This window comes from Simochromis diagramma, unplaced genomic scaffold (assembly GCF_900408965.1).
Source record: "Simochromis diagramma unplaced genomic scaffold, fSimDia1.1 OVJJ01000681.1, whole genome shotgun sequence".
In the NCBI taxonomy this organism is placed as follows: domain Eukaryota; kingdom Metazoa; phylum Chordata; class Actinopteri; order Cichliformes; family Cichlidae; genus Simochromis; species Simochromis diagramma.
Genome location: NW_024387172.1, coordinates 23743 through 46704, shown reverse-complemented (window position 1 = coordinate 46704; position 22962 = coordinate 23743). Strand labels below are relative to the sequence as shown.

Genomic DNA, 22962 nt, shown 5'->3' with positions numbered 1-22962 from the left:
ATACACATTGTAAAATAACAAACAAGCTGGGCATCGACAACAGGTACAGAACAACAAACCTTTTTAACACTGTAAACTCCTGAGCACTGTATAACTTTAAATAATTTAAAATAATACATAATTTAAAATAATTATTTAAAATATTATACCAATGGAAAAGTGTAGGGCAAAATTACAAAATGACTTCTTTTAAAAATAATAATAATATGCATTTGTCACAGTGTGATGAACAGCATGATGCTGCAGGTACTTTGAGAGGATTTTAAGAATGACCAGCACTGAATGCATCAAAGGTAAGGTCTTCATCGATGCTAAAGGATATCTATATCTTATACACTGGATCAAAATATCTTTTTTAATTGTGGAGTCTTTGCCTTAGAGTATAAATGCTTGAACAACTTTTGCTGTGAACAATACTTTCTAATTATAATTGAAAGAAAATGAACAGATTTTTGTGTATCTGTATTTTCAGATCTTTCACGGTCAGTTAGTAAAACAAACCACCTGCTCTAAAGGTCATATACAGACTGACAGAGATGCACCATTTTGGTATCTTCCTCTTTCACTGGTGGATTGTTGCAGTAAAGACTACAGTGTGGTAAGGATCTGACAAGTTGCAAACTTCTCAGCATGTTCTGTCTGCTAGGACATGACAGCTGTGAGAAATTGTTTTGACCTTGCATGCTTTTGTCAATTACAGATGTATAATATTTTCCGATTTTCAGTAATAATAACTGTTTTACTTTCATTTTATCCACTTTCTATAAAAAAAGAAACACTCATTTTTTCACTGCATAAAATGTGTTACACTTTATCACTTTGTTACTATTTTAGTATACATCATTTACACATCATTATTGCATAAATCAAATGATTTCTTTGTGGAGGAGTACTGACATGATAATTCCTGTAGCTACAGTGCTATAAAAATGAAATAGTTGTTGAACCATGTAAGTACCATGGCCTAAGTACAGATTTCATTATAAAACCTAAAACCTATAAAATAACTTTTGGGGTGTCTAAATGATTGATTTAGGACTGCCTTTATTTAATTTAAAAATACACAATTTATCTAGTTTTTCCTTTGTACATCACCACAGTGGGTCAAACAATCCATGTGACTGAAGCTCACACTTTAGGTTTTAATTCAGGGATTAAAATTCAAATCCATCAGTGTCAGGAAAATATTTGGCTTTGCTTAAGTGGATTCTGTGTCGCGCTTTGTCTCACCAGGAGTCTGAATGATTCCCAAATAAATAAAATAAAATGTAAATCAATGTGCCAAATAGTTTGATTTTTAAAATCTAGACAGTAATATTTGGGTGTCAAGTGTTACAGCTCACCCAAGATGATAACTAAATTGAACCAGATATCCCAGCTGTTGCCTCATTAAATTTTCAAATTCTCATTAAATTTTAGAGGGTCATGCAAGGGTCCGTCCTCAAATCTGCCTTTTTCCAACTAATTGTATAGCTTAAGTGTAACAGAGAAAATAATGGCCATTTTATATCAGGTATCTAGTTTGACTAAAAATTGTGTAAATCAACTTCTGCTTTGATGCATATGAACATGAGAAGATGTGTATATGTGTACTGGTTAGATTTTTTCTTTTCACTTTTCTCTTAAACATTCCATCTTAACCTTTGAGTCTGACCTAATAAAGTTAATGGCTCATGTTAAAAACCTTCTTCTTCAAGGAAAAATTCTTCACCTCACTTCACTGGTAGGCACATCTTTGTCAGAGCTGAATTTAAATAACATTTTTCAGGTGAAGGGCATTGAAGAGTTCTTTAAACCTTTGGATTTCTGTGGAGAAAATCAGCTGTACTGTGAGCAGTGTGATGACAAAGTTGATGCTACTGTGGTGAGTTTAAAGAAAAGTTTTTGATTGTTTTATGATTCATTAAATACAATTACTCAAACATATTAACATGTATTGGGAACAGACAAGTTCCCTGAGGCAACTGTTGTTGTGATTTGGTGCTTTATGAATAAAATATAATTGAATTGAATGTTTTTCATTCAGACAGATGTAATAAAGCATCATCCAGATGTTTTGTGTCTGCTGCTGAAGAGGTTTGAGTTCAACTATAATTACATGTCAAACATCAAAATCAACTCTTATGTGGAGGTTCCTGAAACCCTGCGGATACCAGAGGTACATGTATAGTATATTTTAATATTTAATCAATATCATTTTCATTGTCTTTGCTCATTCTGATGGCTGTCATTCTTTCTTTGGGGGTCAGAGCCAGAAATATGAACTGTATGCAGTTGTGGATCATTGTGGGGATCTGAGAGGTGGATATTACAGTGCAACAATCAAGATCCAGGAGGAACACGGAGACAGATGGCATCATTTTCAAGATACCAGGGTCACAGAGGTAAGACTGATAACTTTTTCACTGTTGATACTAAAACATGCTCCTAAATCACTGTGTTGCACAATTACTTGTATGCCTTACAGTGGCAAGACAGATCCATCATGTTATGCTTGATTATTTTTTCCATCATCAGCTTGTCTATCAGCCATTCCAGCTGGATAACACTGAGAGGTAAGTTTTTGTGCTTGTTTCCCTGACTGTATATATTTTTCCATTTATTTTTCCATTGTAGTTCAAATATTACTTGAAAGTTGGTATGAATACATACATACATACATACAATATATGTACATATATTGTACATCACATACTATAGATCAAGGCATAGGTATTCACTTAAATACACCCTGTCACATATTAAACAATATTATACCATGCTATTGATGTAGAATATTTCTTTAATCCATGCTCCATTTAAAGAGTACTTGATCAGAACTAAATACAATGCAGGAAATAAGCACTGAAGGCATGTACAGCTATCTTTCTTTTGGTGCCTGAATTGTTTGTGAAAATTGTTTTATATTAAATAATTTTGTAAAGTAGCAAAACAAGAGCACTGCGATAGACTCGCGACCTCCCCAGGATGTACCCTGCCTCTTGTCTGTGGTAGATTGGATTGGGGCTCGAGACCCCCGCAAGTCTGATAAGGATAAGCGAAAGAGAATGGAGAATTAATGGCAAAACAAGCGTTTTGTAAAAAGTAAAAGGTGGTATCAAATTATATTTAAAATATACTGAAATACCCATTATGCAGAATGTCCATTTTCTGTGTAGCTTTATCAATAATAATATTGAATTACAAAATTTAATTTAAAATTTGTAAAAATTCTGCAAAATTATAAGTAATTGAGATTCTTAAATGACTGGTAGAGAGTAAATGGTGAAAAATTAGCATCCAAATAGTGGAGTAGATGTAGAAATAAGCTGGTTTGCAAAACCCCGACAAAGACACATAAAACAAAGTGCAAAAATTGGGTTTACAAAAATGCTGTTATGTACAACACACAAACCATACATTTAGATTTATTTGAAAATGAATTAAATGCTTTTTTCCCCATTAGATCCCAGAGTGCATATCTTCTTTTTTACAGAAAAAGTAAAGGTAAGGACAAACTGTTTTTAAAAAAAATACTTAACTGGTTTTCGTAGTGAGTACATGAAATGTTTGCATACCTAATTTCTAATTCGTCTCCCAGATGCTGCTGCTGAAGTGGTCAAGGAGATGCGCAGCCTGGCCATGTCAAATTTGCAGGTCATACATGAGGGAGCAGACCAAATTCCACAGGTAAGATTTATCACTGTAGGCAACTCTGAAATCCTTTTACATACTGTAAAGACGTTGCAGTTTGTGCATCTGTGTGATAGTTTGGAATTTGTAAAATAATTTCTCACTCTTAGGACCTCAGTCAGTTTCAGCTTGGTATCATGATAGGATGCTACCTGTGCAAAAAGGCCATGAAATTTCTTTACTACTAAAGAGTCCACATTCAATTGTCCACTTAGTCATAGTGAAAATAACTTTTAATGCTTTAGCATTCCAAGACATTTTGGACAATTTAATGCGCCCAACTTTATGGAAACAGCTTCGGGGCAGTCATGTCTCTCTGTTTCCTGTTTTATTGTAAATGTCATGGTCTGGAGTCTGCGACTCCGTGTTTATGTTTAGTTTATTAGTATTCTGTGGTTTTGGTTGCCTTGGTTGTTTATACTCCTCTGTTTCATGGTTCATGTTCCTATGTTCTGTGTCCCCCAGTCTGTGTTACGTTGGTGGGTTATGTCATTGTGTGTATGTGTTTCCTGTTTTATTGTGAAGGTCTGCGTCTTATGTGAGTGTTTTCAGTTTGCCTCCCTAGTCTCGTCACGTTAATCACTCCCAGCTGTGTTCCCTACCTGTGTGTAATCTCCCTGTGTTCTCTGAGTGTATTTAAGTTGTGTCTTCTGTCATGGTAGTTGCTGGTTCGTCTGTGTTGTTTACCCTCGGTCTCCCTGCATCTCTCCATGTGTATTTCCCCGGATCTCCCTGCATCTTCGTTTCTGGTTTGTGTTGTTAGTTTACCCAGTTTAGGTTTCCGGTTTCATGTTTCCCCACCATTGCTGTTTGTACCCACCCTTGTAAATAAATACCCACCTGCACCAGAGCTGCCGCCTTTTGGGTCCTTTCTTCAACTCCACACGGCTTGCCCCGGCAAACCGTGACAGTAAAGGTCTTGTTTCCTTGTTCGATGTATCTAGTTGTGCTTCCCCTGTGGCGTCATGTTAATTTGTGTCAGCTGTGTCCCCTGTGTGTTCTCACTTCTCTTGTTATCTGTGTAATTAATTTGTGTTTTTTTTTTATGCCATTTATATGTTTTGTCTTGTGTTCAGGACAATGGACTGAATTCCATTGCAAAAAGTCTGCCTTTACGGTCCAGCAAGCAACTTTTTCCATCAAGTTCAACTGGCAACTCAGGAAGTCCAGAAAGCCCTCGAATTGTATCAATTTGTAGGATAAAGGTTGTTGAAGATCTTTTGGTTATATTTAAGGACAAAAGCATAATGACTGTGACTTTAAAGATGGACTTTGTCAATGAAAGAGCTATTGATGATGCTGCGGTGTCAAGGGAGGTTTACACTGCATTTTGGGAGCAATTTGTGGAACAGTGTGAAGGTGAAACAGAGCGAGTTCCAAGGCTGAGGCCTGACTTTTGTGAGGCTGAATGGCAAGCGGTTGGTCAAATTTGGGTGAAAGGATTTCTAGACCATGGTGTCTTTCCAGTGAGGCTATCAAAGGCTTTCATTTTAGCCTGCATTCATGGAATTGACTCAGTCAGTACAGACATTCTGATGACATCGTTTCTCAACTATGTCGCTCCTGTTGAGAGATCAGCAGTTGAAAATGCTCTCCAGGGCACAATGGGTGAAAGTGATGAAGAGGACCTTCTTGACCTTTTCACAAGGATGGGCTCCCACTCTCTACCTCCTAAGAACAACATGCAACTTGCCATTGAAAGAATGGCTCATAAGGCCATTCTGCAAGAGCCAAAGTACATAGTTGATTGCTTCTCCACACCTATGGTATGTCTACAGCAGAAACTGTCAGACAAGGAAAGTGTTTTGTCTCTGTATGAGACAAAGAAGGCCACAGGCAAAAGAGTATTGCAACTGTTTGAAACAACAAACATGGTGCTGTCTCAAAGAGAACATACCACCTTTAATTATCTTCAGCATTATGTCAAAAGTGCTGATGAAACTAAAGCTGAAAAAATCCTGCGTTTCTGCACTGGGTCTTCTGTCATTTGTGTTGACAAAATTCTTGTGTCCTTTAATGCTGAAACTGGGCTCAGAAGAAGGCCTGTTGGTCATACTTGTGACGCTACCCTTCATATACCGTGCACTTACAGTTCTTATCCTGAATTCCGCACAGAGTTTGACAATATTCTTTCCAGCAATTACTTTGAAATGTACGTAATTTAAACTCAATAGAAGTGCTTTAAAGAAAAATACTTAAACCTGTAATTGTTCCATTCTTATAAAGAGAAAAGTATGCTTCTACTGTAAGTATTTCTAAAACTGCCCAACTTGCACAAAAGCAATCTAGACCAATGAACAGTACAACAGGCAAAAAGAAAAGGATGTACATATGGTTTTGGGGTAAAAGGTCTATTAAATTATTAAAATAATTGAAGGTTAATATAGATGACAACCTGTTTACAAAATCTACAAGCTAATGTAGCCTGTGTGAAATGTTGCCTACAAAGACTGTCATGTAATGATAAACCCAAGTTTGCTTGATTAGCTTTCAGAATTTCTATGTAACATATGTTTTAATATACTACACTTGATCTTGCCTCACAGCAAGGTCCTGAAGAGAATGGATGAATACATATGTTTTATGTCCCAAAATATAACTAGTTGTTTTGTAAAAAATCATATTACTATCACAAGTTTTCTTCTTGAAAAACAGTTTGTGCATATTGCCAGAAAATAACATATAGATTATCTATAAGCCTTTGTATTGCCTTGATTAGTTAAAAATTACCAAGGAATTATTAACCACTAAAGATTCTCTCTGTCAATGACATTAATTGCAATTGTGCTTTTCTTTCATTTGTATTTCTTTGTTGTTGAAGTTTTTCTGTTACATTGGGAGATACATCCTCAAAAACCTTACTTTTTTGTGGGGTTCCCCAGGCGTCCATTCTTTGCCCACTCCTTTTTTTCAATTTAATGCTCTCTATGGGTTCAATTAAAAAAACAAAACAAAACAAAAAACATGGCATCTCATTCCATTGTTACGCAGACAACTCACAGATTTACATTCCAGTGTCAGGTAAATGTGAGAGTCCTCTGAAGGTTTTGTTTGTTTGTTTGTTTGTTTGTTTGTTTGTTTGTTTAACCTAAATGAACAGAAAACAGCGGTCATTGTGTTTGGTCCCTGTAACCTCTATGAATTTGGCCCCCTAGAAATAAATTTAAAAAAACCTTTGCGAGGAACCTCGGAGTGATTTCTGATAGTGATCTACTTTTTGCTAAGCAGATTAATGCTGTAATCAAGACCAGTTTCTTTCATCTTTGGCTACTTGCAAAAGTGAGACCCTTCCTTTGTTTCAAAGACTCTCAGAGAACTAGCCATGCCTTCATTTCATCTCGCCTAGACTTTTGTAATGGTCTTTACACTGGTGTCAGTCTGTCATTAGTTAGTCGACTGGAGCTGGTCCAAAATGCTGCAGCACAGACCACATATGCCCCATACTAGCATCCTTACACTGGATGCCAGTTAGCTTTCAAATTTATTTTAAAATTATATTTGTTTTTAAGGCTTTGCACGGGTTAGCACCCTCATACCTCTCTGGTCTTTTAAACTGGTGCACACCTGCAAGATCACTGAGGTCTGTGGATCAAATGCTTCTAACTGTCCCGAGGTCTAGATTAAGGTACAGAGGAGACCAGCTCTTTGCCGTGACTGCTCCTGAATTGCAGAACAAACTGCCCCTTTCCATCAGGACCTCCCCAACATTAGACACTTTCAAAACCCGTCTGAAAACCCACTTTTATTCCTTGGCTTTGAAATCAGAATGAGTTTTATACTACTTTTATTTGTCTTATTCGTCTCATTTTATACAACTTTTTCTTCATTTTTATCATGTCTTCCTATGTTTTTATGTCTTTTAATTATCTTAAATGTACAGCACCTTGGTCAACAGTTGTTTTTTTAAATGTGCTATATAAATAAATTTTACTTTGACTTTGTCTGTAGTATGTAGTTTAAGAAATAAAAGTTTGACTATATTTCAGCTTATTTCTCCTGTACTTCAAAAATGTACCATTATATTCTCACAAAAGGGGTGAGTGATGTCAATGAAGCATATCAATTAACTTACGTAACTTAAGTACCATTTGTGTGGCATACCAAGTTTGATATTTTATGTAATATCATCAAATTTTAAGAACATTTTCTGCTTGGCGTTCTCTGATTTCCATAAATATTTTAGAGAATAAAAATTGGACATTTATAATGAGTTCTGTGAAATTTTAGCTTCACATATCAAATACTTTTCAAGATGTATTTTTTTGATACATTTTGGTCTGTTGAGCGACATTCATGCCTTGTTTTCCACACGTTGAAATCCGCTGTGATGTTTAAATATGAATATCTACAAAAACAATTAAAGCAATAAACCTGGAAATCTAAGAAGCTTGGAAAGAAGACCTGGATGACTAAGAACATCCACAGAATGAAAACCCTGGAATTTTCACTGGCATTTCCTACCATCACATTGAATCGGGATCTGTAATAAGAGATGCATCAAAAAATAACTGAGTATTGGGTTGTTAAAATGTGAAAAAAAAAAAAAAAATCATCCTTTAATGTGTAATATGTGAGCACACATACTAAAAAAATACTTCACATTCTAAAAGTCAACCAGTCACAATTTTTGAATGGTATATAGTTCTGTTTTACGATAATGCAAAATTAAGCATTTTCTATTACAGGTTAATAATAAAGGGGCAATAGTAGGGTTACAAGAGGGAAACAAGAGCGTGATAATTTCCAAGTTAATTCTATACAATTATCAAAGTAATAATCACGTAATAGCCAAGTAATATCACGGTAGCAACCGTGGTTACAGCTGAGTAATGTTAAGCTGAAATCTATGTAACTGGATAATAAGGGCCCCAAAACTCCAGGTAATAATGTGGAAATACAGATATCCTAATAGTAGGGTTACAGGAAGAAACAAGAACATAATAATGTGGTAATTTCTAAGTTATTACCACCCGATTACTTGTGGTAGTTTTTGTGTAATAAGCAGGAAACATAGTTCCAAAATGTAAGACTGTCTGTTTCTATTTATTAACTATTAATAACTATCATGAACAACCTATTAAAGCAAACTTCAAAAGTGTGTGATTTTTACCTGGAAACAACCTTGAAATAATAAAAAGAAACATCCTGCAAAGACCAGGCTGCCAGTAGGTAGCATACTGCTACCTCCTGGGAGTCTGCACTTTCCATTTTATCTGTGGATAAAGACAAAGAAGGAAGTGGGACGACAACTGCTAACTTTAGCCACCATTTGCCTCCCGTTTGGCTTGCCTAGTAGGTCGATGCTTGGATAACCCAATGGATTAAAACAATACATATGGAATCAAACCCACATTATAGCTACTGCTGTAGGACTGCAAGGTAAGTAAAAATATTTTTTTTATTCCTTAAGTTATATTTAGGACCATGTCTATTGTAGTTATTAACTTATGCCACATATTATCAACTTATACCACTAACAGACAAGCTAACAGTAGGTTAGTAGCTAATGTTAGCTTAGCTGATAGTACAGAGTTGTCATAAAAGCTAAGGTTGCATAAAAGTAAGGTTATCATGAAATAAGCTGACGATTATTATTGTAAATATGAATAGAGAACCAGATGTGGTTAGTTATACTTTCAAGTAAGATATATTACACACTACTGCTCAAAGGATTTTAAAACACCCCAATTTTTCCAGTCATTTATTGCAGTTCAAGTCGTTCAAGTCCAGTGAATAGCTTGAAATGGCACAAAGGTAAGTAGTGAACTGCCAGATGTAAAAAAAGAGAGGGAGAGAGATACGGCTATGCAAAACTGAAAACCAATGTATATTTTGTAATTCAGAGTTATTAGTATACAAAAAAAATCCCTTTTGAGGGAACAGAAAATAGGTTAGCAATTTAAAGTTGTTCTGCAGCAATAGAGGTTGATCAAACCCTGAAAGCTGCTTCTACTAATTTCTAGGTGTTCCAACTTTTCTCGATTACATATAACACCCTCTGTCTGCTTAAAAGCAGTGTTAGAACACACTGTGGTACCACACGCATCAGGTGAAGAATATTGTACTACAGAAAGTAGAGTGTTGATACAAAAGTGTAGAGAAAAAGGCAATTAACAATGGAAGAGAGTCAGGCCATCATAACACTTAAAAATGTAGGTCTTTCCTACAGAGAAATTGCAAAGAAAGTCTGGTGTTAGTGAGTCCAGTTTCCTTCACCATCAAAAGGCACTCAGAAACTGGGGCAAACTCTGACAGGAAGAGATCTGGTAGACCCTAAGTCACAATTGAATCAGAGGAAGCTTCTGAGAGTTAACAGCTTGCATGACAGGCAGCTCACAGGACAACAGCTTCAAGCACAGTGGTTGCAGTAAGCAAGTCTCAGTTTCAACTGTGAAGAGGAGAATTCAAGCTTATGTGTGTGTGTGTGTGTGTGTGTGTGTGTGTGTGTGTGTGTGTGTGTGTGTGTGTGTGTGTGTGTGTGTACATCTCCCTCTTTTTTTTGTTGATTACATGGTATACAGTATGAGCTTTTTCTTTACTTAATAATTCACTCCTCAATTTTTAAAAAAAAAGGTATGCCAGCTAATATTTGAGCCTACAAATATACCCTTGTTTTAAAAGCCTTACGATCATCTGTTAAATATACAATGTGTTTACCCCTATTGTGAATAATCTTGACTTCCAACCGGGGATGTTCGATATAGGTTTTAAGGAATGGAAGAACAAAGGAATTCAGAGACTGAGGGACTTATTCTCCAACAATGTAGTTGTGCCATTTGACCAAATGGTTGAGAAATATTCTCTCCCCAAACATGACTTTTTCCGTTACTTACAGATAAGGCATTATATTTTACATAGTACTAACCTTAGTGAGAGTCATGAAGTCTCTCCTGTTGAAAAATTATTATTTTTAACAGACAAAGAGGTACCTGTGAAGATATTTTATAAGGCTTTATATTCTGTACTTTTAGTGATGTCACAGAGGCTTAAAGGCACATGGGAAAAGGAGTTAGGTATAGCAATTGATGATGAAGAGTGGAAAGATGTCTGGAGTTATGCCAAATCAATCTCAGTTTGTAATCGTACCAAAGCAATACAAATCATACACAGAATGCATATATCCATATTTTGCAGACATCAATATAATCATACCCTTTCACCCATGTGCCTGAAATGTAAGACAGAAATTGGTACCCTAACTCACAGCTTCTGGTCATGTTTGAAATTGCAAGAATATTGGTCTAATGTGTTATCTGAAACGGAGAAGATTTTCGGTTGTGAATTGGAGATGGACCGTCTGTCTCTCATACTGGGCCTCCCCAGCCGGCGATTAATATCCAAGAATAATAGGAGATTGTACTGTGTTCTCACCTATGCGGCAAGGAAGAATATACTACTCCAATGGATTTATGAAAAAGCACCAACTATTAAGGGTTGGCATGTACATGTATACTGCAACGTACTACTGGGACCACAGGTATTGTACTGTATTGTATTCTCTCTTTATTTATTTTTAGATGGAACTGAGCTGGTGTACTGGTGACCTGTGCTTAGTTATCAGTCTGTTTGTTTTTGTTTTGTTTATTTGTTTTGTTTTTGTTTGTTTGTTTGTTTTTATTTACTTTTGGTTCTGAATTGTACACTTTATTATGTTATGTAATTATGTACTATTTGTGAAAACAGAAAAAACTAATAAAAAAAAAAAAAAAAAATATATATATATATATATATATATATATATATATATATATATATATATATATATATATATATATATACATTTAAAGAATTAATTGAAACTAATTATTAATTATTAAATTTTTTGTTTTGTAGAAATCTTAAAGTAAAACTATATGAAAACAATGACTTTATTCAGAGCCTGGAAAGTACCTGATCCAACAGGCTGCGACACCACCCATTAAGCGACTGTCCGGAGTGACGGCATGGCCGCAGGACATCTCTGCTGATCCTGGTCTCCTTCCACTGGAGCTGAGAGAAACAACAATAAGCGCAGACAGTGAACTCAACAGTGTGGAAAAGCCTGCCCGGTATTAAAGAGAACGTACTTTGCGCAAAGACTTCGTCCCCGGAAATTTAGCACAAAAGTAAAATTTGTGTATGAAATACTACTTCATTTGGTTTAATTGGGATAACCAGTGCATTTGTTATAATAATTCCAAATCAAATTATGCACAGTTATTAAAAAGAGCAGAATTAAGGGGCTTCAGTGATGATTAGGCTACTAAACAGTTTTCTTATATATGTAGCGGATCCAGATCATCGGGCCTGTTGACGAATTTCTGGGTCGTGTCTCTGGGGTCGTATTGTTTCTCTTCGGTCATTTTAGCTCAGAAACTTTCCGTCCTCTGGGTGGATAAACAATCTGTGTCTGCAGTAAGTGAAGGGAACACCGAGTGTTGACAACTTTGACTTCCTCCTGCAGTTACCAGAAGTCACGTGAAACAGCGCTCTGTGACAGGTCTGTGTTCTTGTATCTTTATTTCACTTTATTTACTCTTTTGCGCTGATGATGAGGGCAGCAGTTAATTAAAGCTTTTTTAATGTTTTAAAGAATTATTTAATGCTAATAAATAATAGTGATAAAAATAAGCAAATACGTTATTGTACAGTGGCGTTTATAGAGAGTTTTTTGCAGCACTGACTTAATAAAATGCGTAGGAGAAGGGAACAGCTGGTAAAGAAACACGCCCACTCATCATGAACTGGTATGGGAATGCATTTACACACTGAACAATTGACTGTGTAAATGGTGAGTGATGCACAGCACAGGCACTATAATGTAGACAATGGTAAACTGCTTCTCATAAACACCGTTTGAAGATTGTTAACATGTATTTGTTTTTCATTGGTTTGTTTTTACAAAAAAAAAACCCTGAATTTGCATTTTGTAGAGAAAATCTAATATATCAAACCCATTTTTATAGAGCTGTGTAAAACTGAAAAAGAAAAAAAGACGCATGAGTGGTAAAAACAATCATTTAGATGAAAGTGAAAGTATACTCAGCCCTGTGACGTCAGACCCAGAAGTAACTTATTAGCGTCCGCAGCAGAAGCGGAGGGAGCGCACAGAATGGGGAAGCTGTACCAGGTCGTCGTTTCTGGAGTAAGAGGTGGGAAGGTGACCGTCGACCTGAGCAACACCGAGGAGCAGTTCAAGAGCATGACAGTGGAGCAGCTGAGGGAAAAAATAAGACAGAAGTTTCCAGAAACTGCAGGTAAATACAAAGAGAAGTGAAACACTCATAATTTACGTTGTATTAGCCTACATTATTGTCCACACGATGAACGAGCTCAGGGTAATTTTCTTGGTTTCATGTTGTTCAGGTTGTTCCAAAATGTCCTTTGAAAATATATTTAATTTGTTGTGGCGGATCAAGACTTAGATTTCTTGCTCGCGGAAGAGTATAATATATTTAAAGTAAGCACTGGGGCTAACGGATGATCCAAAGAAAAGGAAGCTACATTATGAAGCTTTGTTTATTTATTTTGAATTTTGCTATAGATTCATTTAATTATTTAGTTTAGTAAAGTGAACCGTTAACGCAGAAAAAGTAGAAACTCTCTTATTCTCTCTCTCTCACTCACTCTCTGTGTGTTAGATGGGAATCTGCGGCTGATATTCACAGACAAGAATCTGGATGAAGACAAGAAGGCGCTGTCTGAATATGGAATCCAGCATATGTCTGTTATCCAAGTAGTGCTGAGACTTCCCGGAGGACTGAGAGCCTGAGCGAGACAGGCTCCACCTACAGCTGCCAATGCCGTTGACGCTACGTGAAAGCTCTCGCAACTGTTTACATATATTTTAGCCTTGTTTTAAAGCACTTCTGATACACTCATTTTTCACTGATGAATAAAATAAAACTGTATTATTTCAACTGTGTCATCTTTGATTAAGCGTGCATATTTGGAGGTCCTTAGAAAACAGAAGCCGTAATAATACGTTAATAAATGCAGGGCACGTTTTCTCTAGTGTATATCCAGCAGGAGGTTCTCTAAATCATGAGCAAGAAGCATAGTGAGTGATTTGTCTCTGAAAATCTGTGATTAAAAATTATTTCATAGATTAAAACAGTTGTTGAATTTCAAAGTGACGCAGATGACGTCAATGAATACATTTCATAATACATCTTTTCTTGTGAAGGTACATTAAATACAATATTATAAGCTTTGTAAAAATGAAATCCAGATCTCCTTTTCACCCTGTCAATTACTTCATATGCTGCGTTCATTGTCTTACGTAAATTTCATATACTACCCAATTGATCTTACACCAATTTCAAGTCCTGAACTAAAATAGATTCCGAAACTGAAGTCCATGTTAATAGCTCCTGTGTGTTGTGTTTGTGAGTCAGAACATATTAGGTGTTCTTCATTCACATTTTTAATAATCTGGTTCTGAAAAGGAAACAACTGTAAATCATTGTCAGGCATCTAGCTGTCTTTTGATAATTTCGAGATTTCCAACATAGCATGAAGGCAACATTGCAGCAACTCGACGAGAAGAGAAAGAGAAAGTATTCCGGTGCTTTTAAATTCACTGGATCTGCAGGTCGCAGTTTATTTGTTTGCCTCGAGAATAAAGCAGTTTCCGAAGGATCCAGAGAAATGCCTTGAAATAAACCGAAGGAAGGATTGTATGTGCTGTTGTATATGTTCCGTTAATTGTCGTTTATTCCTTTTAAGGAGCAGTTTCTTCAGCAGAAGAGCAAGTAAAGTGAAGTGAAAATGAGCAGAAAGGACACAGGTATTGTTTACAACAAATATTTCAAAGATTTTAGTAAATATTTAGAGCAATTTTTGATTGTTTTTTGTTTTCCTCCTCAAGCGTATTGTGTAAGTTGTATATTTATCCAGCGTCCAGGAATTTCGATTTCCTTTTTGTCTTTTTTAGTAGCCTACTCGTGTACTTGGAGCTGGCTTTTTTCCATTTAGCCTTCATCAACATCCTTATCATCACAAGTGTTTAATAGATAGAACATTGCTGAATTCTAGATCTCTCTCAGGATTTCTGAAGTTATGTTCAGATTCTTTTTTCTAACCAATTTATTGCACTAGGTTTATTACTTAGTTTGGACAGACACTGGAAGAGAGCTTTGCTTGTTCTAGTTGACCAGTTACTGAGGCCACTATACTCCTGTCAATGCTCCATCCTTACATGGCCCTGATCTATGGGTCAACGCAATTTATTTTGGAGGTTTACAGGTAGTTCTTTATTGGCTCTCTTTTTTCCCTCGTACTGTAAAGTTTGGAACACAATATATATCGGCACGTGCTTTCCCAATCAGCCGATCACATCAAACAACTAGATTTGACTAGAAGTGGCAAATTAGATATTTTAGCTTAATATCGACAAAAGAAATTCGAAATAAAAAATACCCAGTTAAACTCCTATATGTAGAAATTAAAATATAATCATATAAAATAAATTATCAATAAATAAATAAAATATAAATGGGTTTGACTGTTTTGGTTTATTTCTCTTTGGGTATTTTATGATCCAGGCTCATGTTTTAAATATATTTCTTCTTTGTATGAATTCTCTCTTCCCATCAGCTAATACGTATCATGGGCTGATAAACCAAGGATCCACATGTTACTTGAACAGTGTGCTGCAGGTGCTGTTCAGGACCAAAGACTTCAGAGAGGCTGTGAAAAAGTTTGTTGTCCAGCTTTAAGTGTGATTCTGTATTTATCATATATGAAGTTTACGGTGCATTTGTTAATCACTCATGTTTACTTCCTGTGTAGGTACTCTGGACAAAATCCCCGCTCTGAATTCCTTGATCATGACTTGAAAGCCTTATTTGATGACTTAGAGAACTATACAACATACACATTTAAAATAACAAACAAGCTGGGCATCGACAACGGTACAGAACAACAAAACCTTTTTAACACTGTAAACTCCTGAACACTGTATAACTTTAAAAATATTACTATCATTGATCTAATTGTTTCATCATTATAAAAATGGAAAATTGTAGGGCAAAATTACAAAATGACTTTAAAAAATGCATTTGTCACAGTGAATGAACAGCGTGATGCTGCAGAGTACTTTGAGAGGATTTTAAGAAAGACCAGTCCTGATGCATCAATGGTAAGGTCTTCATCGATGCTAAAGGATATCTATATCTATACACTGGATCAATATATCACTGTTTAATTGTGGAGTCTTTGCCTTAGAGTATAAAATGCTTTGAATAACTTTTGTTGTGAACAAATGCTTTCTAATTATAACTGAAAGAAACAGATTTTTGTGCATCTGTATTTTCAGATCTTCCACGGTCAGTTAGTAAACAAAACCACCTGCTCTAAAGGTCATATACAGACTGACAGAGATGCACCATTTTGGCATCTTCCTCTTTCACTGGTGGATTGTTGCAGTGAAGACTACAGTGTGGTAAGGATCTGACAAGTTGCAAACTTGTCAGCATGTTCTGTCTGCTAGGACATGACAGCTGTGAGGAAACATTTTGAACTTACATGCTTTTGCCAGTAAAAGATATATAATATTTGTATATTTTCCCCAGTAAATGACTGTTTTATTAAATCCACAGCATGAAGTTTAACATTTAGCTTTGCTTAAGTAGATTCTGTGCAGCGCTTTGTACTACCAGAAGTCTGAAGCTGTACTTCCAACTTAGTCTCCCACTGTTGTTTGATGTTAATGAGTGGAAAGGAATCACAATGAAGAATATAGGTATATAATCATGTATGTCCACTCTTTTGAGTTTTCTGGTTTGTCTAAAGTATCTGATTATTTAGCAGGAAAATGTACAGCAATGATCTCTGAAAAAAAAACCTGTAAACGCTGTAATTCTGATACAGGTCATACAAATTTAAAAAAAGAAAAGAATTAAACCTAAAAGTCTGCACTTTAGTCACATATTGACTGATTTACACTCCACTGTGGTGGTGTGCAGAGCTGAAACTACAAAAAAAAAACAACCCCCCCAGTGGTAATTTTACTTCATGGCTTTTCTTTTCACTTTTCTCTTAAACAATACATCTTAACCTTTGAGTCTGAATTAATAAAGTTAGTAGGCCATGTTGAAAGTCTTCCTCCTTGAGGAAATATTCTTAGCTTCACTTCACTGGCCAGCACATGATTGTTTGAGCTGATTTTGAATAACATTTTTCAGGTGAAGGGCATTGAAGAGTTTTTTAAAACTTCAGATTTCTGTGGAGAAAATCAGATGTACTGTGAGCAATGTGATGACAAAGTTGATGGTACTATGGTGAGTTAAAAATGTTTATGATTCTTTTATTATTCTTTAAATAAAATTATGAAACCATATTGACTTGTAATGGAAGGAGACAAGCTCCTTGAGGTGACTGTTGTTGTGATTTGGTGCTGTATCAGTAAAACTGTCCTAAATTAAATGTTTTTCATTCAGAGAGATGTAATAAAGCATCATCCAGATGTTTTGTGTCTGCTGCTGAAGAGGTTTGAGTTCAACTATAGTTACATGTCATACTTCAAAATCACCTGTTCTGTGGAGGTTCCCTACACCCTGCAGATACCAGAGGTAAATGTGCAGAATATTTTAGTATTTAATCATAATCCATTTTGTTTTCTTCAGTCATTCTGATGTTTGCCATTTTTCTTTTGGTAATCAGAGTCAGGAATATGAACTATATGCGTTTCTGGATCATTTTGGGGATCTGAGAGGTGGACATTACTCCGCCACAATCAAGATCCAGGAGGAACATGGAGACAGATGGTATCAGTTTGATGGTACCAGAGTCACAGAGGTAAGATAGATCACTTATACATTTTTGATACCAAAATACGTTCCTACATTACTCATGTGTTTCAGTGGCCCAGCTGATCATTCATGTCATACTTTATTATTTTTTACATCATCAGCTTGATTTTCAGCCATTCCAGCTGGATAACACTGAGAGGTAAGTTTTCGTGCTTGTTATTTCCACTGCACATTATTTTCCAGTTATTTCTTAACTTTTCACACGATTATGCACTAAACATGCATTAAATACACTTTTCTCAATTATAGTGTGCTACATGTTGAAGTATCATATCACACTGTGCTATAATCACAACTGCAGATTTTTCTGTGATTGATTCAACTCTGTCCCCAAAACTCTCCTGTGCAAAAGCAAAATAATAAAATTAATGAAAACAATTAAAACATTTATGTGTATATTTTAATATTTACTCTGTTGGTAAAATGTAAACATACACAGACACATATTAATACGTCAGAAAACAAAATATTAGCCAAACACATCACTGTGAAACTGTGAAAGTAACATATTTGTTACATGTTTGTCAATTAGGTCCCAGACTACATATCTTCTGTTTTATAGCAAAAAGAAAGGTAAGAGAAAATATTTTTGTTGTCGTTTCCTCAGCTGTTTGGTGCCTGAATGATTTTGTTTCTACTTTGTGCTTCATGCTTCATGCTGAGTCAAGATGGGAAAAATAAGAGAAAGAGAGAAGATGGGAGGGAGACAAACACCGTGGATAATCCAAAGACTGCTCGCTTACAAGAAGCAGGGGGATCACCTGACACCCCCTGTAACGTAGATCCTCTGGACAAAGAACCAAATGAGGACAAAGGAACCACTGGAAGTGATGACCTGGATCAAAAACATACAGAAGTGGACGATGCTGAAAAGAACAGGCCAGATAGTAATACTGATTTTAAACTTGATAGCAGTGATCGATCAGCAGTCTGTGATGATCTAAGCAGACAGTATGAGATGAGTAAATTAATGGATGATAAAGCAGATAACGATGAAAAGGCTAAAGATAAACAGTCAGAGAAAAAAAGCCATGCAGAGCATCCAGCTGACACTGTTGGAGAGAACATATGTGAACATCAGGAGAATAAACAAACCTGTGGTCCTTCTCATGCTGAGGAGAAAACAAAAACAGATTTTCAACATGACACAAAAGGAAAGATTAGTGCTGATAAGCCAACAGCAGAGATGTGCTGTGACACATTTCAGGATAAAGAAAAAGTTGATGATAGAAAAGAAAACATACTACAAGATGATCAGAGTCATAAACATGGAAACAGACACAGTGATACACTGAACATGCAGGAGATCAGTGTTACACATTCAAGTGATAATGATGTTTGTGTAGAGAGAGAAATCAGAGATGTGAAGGAGGACAGGAGAGAAAGAAAAGGAGACGAAAAAGGTGACCACAGTAAGTTTGAACAAAACACAGTAGAGGAGGTAAGTGGTGCTGCTACAACACAGAAAGATGTTGATGTGGAGGAAAAGAAAGAATATGAAGGAAATACTAAACAAATTCAGATCAGAGAGAAACCCCATCTGAGACCAGCAGGAGCAGAAATAATAGAAGCACCCAAAGAAAACCAGGATGATGCTACTAATGAAAAAACTAAAGCAGAGAGTTTTCAACTAAAAGCCAGACCAAAAATTCAGGGAGTCACAGAAGGAGGACGTGGTTCACAGAAGTCAGGAACAGTTATAACAAATACTAACAAACAAATAACTCGTGAAGAAAATAGGCAGAATTCTCACGGTGAATGTTTTGGGACAAAGATGAAGAACACGGGAATAGAAAGTGTAGGGAAACCCTCACAGGACAGCTCTGCTAGACATGTCAAATATAACGAAGGACACACTGAAAATAAATCTCAAACAAGAAGTGCAGCCAAGCCCAGAGAAGAAGAAAAACAACATGGCACAAGCCATCCAAAATACACCAAAGTTCCACAAGTGGATCTAGAAATAGAAGCTGCTAAATCAAGTGCAGACAATGAGACAGTTGGGTGGTGTTCATGGTTTGTCGCTGTGGTACAGCGTAGTTTTTGTTGCTCCTCTGCTGCAGGGAGAGACACACCTGATAATGATGTTTGTGTAGAGAGAGAAATCAGAGATGTGAAGGACAGGAGAGAAAGAAAAGGAGACGAAAAAGGTGACCACAGTAAGTTTGAACAAAACATAGTAGAGGAGGTAAGTGGTGCTGCTACAACACAGAAAGATGTTGATGTGGAGGAAAAGAAAGAACATGAAGGAAATACTAAACAAATTCAGATCAGAGAGAAACCCCATCTGAGACCAGCAGGAGCAGAAATAATAGAAGCACCCAAAGAAAACCAGGATGATGCTACTAATGAAAAAACTAAAGCAGAGAGTTTTCAACTAAAAGCCAATGAGACAGTTGGGTGCTGTTCACGGTTTTTCACTGTGGCACAGTGTTGTTGTTTTTGTTGCTCCTCTCCTGCAGAGAGAGACACACCTGAGCTGATTAGGTGTCCTATATATAAAGGATGTGCCGGGACCTGAGGTGGGGTTTTAATTATTATCATCATATATGAACTGAAGTGGTTTGGCTCCTTGGGGTATGTTGTTTTTGGTACCGGCAACATGCAGGAGGTCTTCCACAGAATGGGGACCCTCTCCAGACCGAGACTGATGTTAAAGATGTATGTGATAACCTCACAGAGTTGATCTGTACAGTTCCTCGATAGTCTGTAGCTGATTCCATCTGGACCATTCTGGAAGATTCCAACCATTTTTTTCTTTTATTATTTTTTATTATTATTATTGTATGACTTTTGCTGGTTGTTATTGTTCTTTTTTGTTCTTAGTCTTCATTCAAGTTTGAGCTTTGTTCTATAAAATCTAGTTAATTTCATAGATATCACATAACCTGGTCAGGAGCAGGTTGTGTTTAGAGTTTCAGTTTCAAATTGACTTGAAACACCACGTTTTCACTGATTGTGAACCTGCTGAGTTAATAAAAATAATTTCACTTTTCAGTTTACTTTTACTAAAAGGTTTTTTCTCTAACATGCAGACATTTTTGACCATTAAACTTTTTTAACTACAACTAAAAATAACATTTTCTTGAGCAGCCTGAAGTTTTAGCTACTTATTCTTGGGTTAGCTTAGTTTCATTTTGGGCTTCACTCAGTTTCTGTTGACAACAACATACTAGTATCTAGTATTCATCTGACCAGTGAGTGTTTATCAGCTGATCCCTGTAATATGCGTCTCATTTATAGTAAATATTCATATCCTGTGGTAGGCAACTTAAAGCTTTTATCCAGAGCTGTTCTACATATTAATTGTACACAGACTCTGAATATATTAAAAGGAAATGCAAACCTGTCGTAATGCGCTATATAATAATGGATTGGATTTTTATATAGCGCTTTTCAAGGCACCCAAAGCACTTTACAATGCCACTATTCATTCACTCTCGCATTTATACACTGGTGAAGGTAAGCTACGGTTGTAGCCACAGCTGCCCTGGGGCAGACTGACAAAGGCTAGGCTGCCATATCACGCCATCGGCCCCTCTGGCCAATACCAGTAGGTGGTAGGGTAAAGTGTCTTGCCCAAGGACACAACGACGGGGATCGAACTGGCGACCTTCCGGTTACAGATGCGCTTCCCAACCCCCTGAGCCACGGTTGCCCATATGACTTGTTGTAAGTACCCTGGAGAAACTGAAAGTTCAATGGGTTGCTTAATCTTGGTGCATTAAATGAGTAGTTAAAGTTATACCCTCGGTTCTAATTTCACTTAGTGTACCACAAGGGCGTAGATTTGGTTTTGGCATTGGTGGGGACGGATGATTCAACCACCGAACCCTGCCCTGTTTCTATTTTTCCCCTTTTTGTCTTTGCTTCTTGATAAAAGGTGAAATATACTTGCCTACATATGCTATTCTACATGCTTTAAACCATTTAAAATGACAATTCATAGTTTTACATTTGAATTATATAATGTTAAATTACTATTAAACAAATGACTGACTAAGTATTTTATACTTCAGTTTACTTCAGTCATATTTCATATAAATCAGGTATCATACAAAAATAAAAATAGCTTCAAATACAGTCATGAGAATAAAAGAATATGACTTTAAGGACTTAACAACATTACTTCAGTTATATTACACCAACATCTCTTATATACATTAGCAGTAAGGGAACACTGAATGACCTGGTGGGTTTTGTCCATAAAACTACCCATCTAAGATTACCACAAAGTAAAAGATTTCTCAGCAAAATTATGCAACATTTTAGGCATGTTTTTAGGGTGAGTGCATTTTTAAAACAATTTCTGCAAACTGCACTACAAGTTGGAATATTTGCAAAATCATGGCTACCTCATGATATATTGTCTCAAAATTAACCCTATGAATATGTTAGTACCATTAGGATGAAATTTTAATGTTAGACATATAACGTTAACAGCCGCTATAAACTAATATCCTGGCTTGCTCGAGACTGCCGTTTTCTCTGACAGTTTCAATCAAAATTAGAAATGCTGCTCTGAGAGACTGAGATAACTAATAGTGCTTCCTGTTGTGCAGTTAGTTTCCAAAACACATTATTCATGGTTACAATTTTAGACTGATGTGGGCCAAAGCCTAGCACAGCCTGTACCGTTATTATGACGGACACATTTTATGAGTGAACTTGACTTTAAGTGATTTACAGGTTTCTTTGAAAAATACTTTCTTATATCCAGGTTCTTCCTTTTTGCTGCAGTCCTCCTCTCCTCCTGGCAGCGCAGGCTTGGCGCTGCTAAAACTAAACAGAGCTCCCTGAAAGGCACAGCCAATCACATTGGCCACATTTGTCACATGAGTTAGGACTCCAGTAGAGAATATAATTTAACTCTTTCTGCACCGCTGGGTGAATGAGACGTTGACAGATCGTTATTTCTTTCTATCAGGTTTGTTTTTCTTTACTCGAAGAGATCAAATTATTGGTGGGGAAAATTCAATAATTGCTGGATATTGGTGGGGACATGTCCCTTCGTCCATGCCAAATCTACGCCCTTGGTGTACCAGTTAAGCCAACTAAAGCAGTTATGTGCACTTGTTATGCTGGTGTTAGGTATATCAGAAAAATGCTCACATATATTCAGTGTTTTGGTCACATGTAGACTGTTTGTGATGCCGATATCAAACTCGGTGTCCTTTGTTTTTGTTTTGTGCAGCCGGTGAGGAGACACTCTAGTAGCAGAGATGTCATGTGGTCATGCACCTGGTGGTGCCACAGTCTGCTTGATCAAGCTTCTTTCTTTCTTCATTTGTTCCTTCCTTTTTCTCTCACTTTCCAAAATGTGGCTAATACTTACATTTCTAGCATTAAATTACAGAGCATGATAACGCTGAACTTAAAAAAAGTACTCACCTGGCTTGATGGGACTTTGTAAGATGAAGCTCTTTGTTGCCAGGCCTGCTACTTTATTGTTTTGGTTTATTTTCACTACCCTCATATTTTTAAGAGTTGTTTGCTG

General features: G+C 36.4%; 2 protein-coding genes and 1 long non-coding RNA gene across 8 annotated transcripts in view; 2 read left to right on the top strand and 1 right to left on the bottom strand.

Moving 5' to 3' along the window:
• LOC120744663 (ankyrin repeat domain-containing protein 12-like) overlaps nucleotides 1–22962 on the top strand; it is a 51753-nt gene that overhangs the window by 17424 nt on the left and 11367 nt on the right. The window contains exons 1-11 of one of the 4 annotated variants that reach the window (XM_040049170.1): nucleotides 13818–14440; nucleotides 15250–15352; nucleotides 15445–15566; nucleotides 15723–15793; nucleotides 15971–16096; nucleotides 16839–16934; nucleotides 17094–17225; nucleotides 17317–17451; nucleotides 17567–17604; nucleotides 17998–18038; nucleotides 18134–19615. The exons of 1 other annotated variant lie outside the window; for it this stretch is intronic. In XM_040049170.1, coding sequence (XP_039905104.1) covers nucleotides 14422–14440; nucleotides 15250–15352; nucleotides 15445–15566; nucleotides 15723–15793; nucleotides 15971–16096; nucleotides 16839–16934; nucleotides 17094–17225; nucleotides 17317–17451; nucleotides 17567–17604; nucleotides 17998–18038; nucleotides 18134–19615 — 2365 coding nt within the window. In that variant the 5' untranslated portion in view covers nucleotides 13818–14421. Of the gene's footprint in view, nucleotides 1–13813; nucleotides 14441–15249; nucleotides 15567–15722; nucleotides 15794–15970; nucleotides 16097–16838; nucleotides 16935–17093; nucleotides 17226–17316; nucleotides 17452–17566; nucleotides 17605–17997; nucleotides 18039–18133; nucleotides 19616–22962 lie in introns of those variants that run through there. 2 more of the 4 variants (XM_040049169.1, XM_040049174.1) reach the window with 2 other exon arrangements.
• LOC120744665 lies at nucleotides 1881–7882 on the top strand. 3 transcript variants are annotated; one of them, XM_040049176.1, is made up of 7 exons: nucleotides 1881–2158; nucleotides 2250–2384; nucleotides 2518–2555; nucleotides 3446–3486; nucleotides 3581–3669; nucleotides 4749–5828; nucleotides 6097–7882. In XM_040049176.1, exons 1-7 carry the CDS (start codon nucleotides 2012–2014, stop codon nucleotides 6103–6105), a joined length of 1539 nt encoding a protein of 512 aa, XP_039905110.1. In that variant the 5' UTR covers nucleotides 1881–2011; the 3' UTR covers nucleotides 6106–7882. The 3 variants fall into 3 exon arrangements, with proteins under 3 accessions (XP_039905110.1, XP_039905109.1, XP_039905111.1); XM_040049175.1 differs by having other exon boundaries at nucleotides 4749–7882; XM_040049177.1 differs by lacking the exon at nucleotides 1881–2158 and having other exon boundaries at nucleotides 2184–2384; nucleotides 2468–2555; nucleotides 4749–7882.
• Nucleotides 2717–12088, bottom strand: LOC120744667. The gene is made up of 3 exons (XR_005698431.1): nucleotides 11563–12088; nucleotides 3558–3615; nucleotides 2717–3024 (listed from the first exon to the last, which is right to left on the bottom strand). It is a non-coding gene; the product is annotated as an uncharacterized LOC120744667 (long non-coding RNA).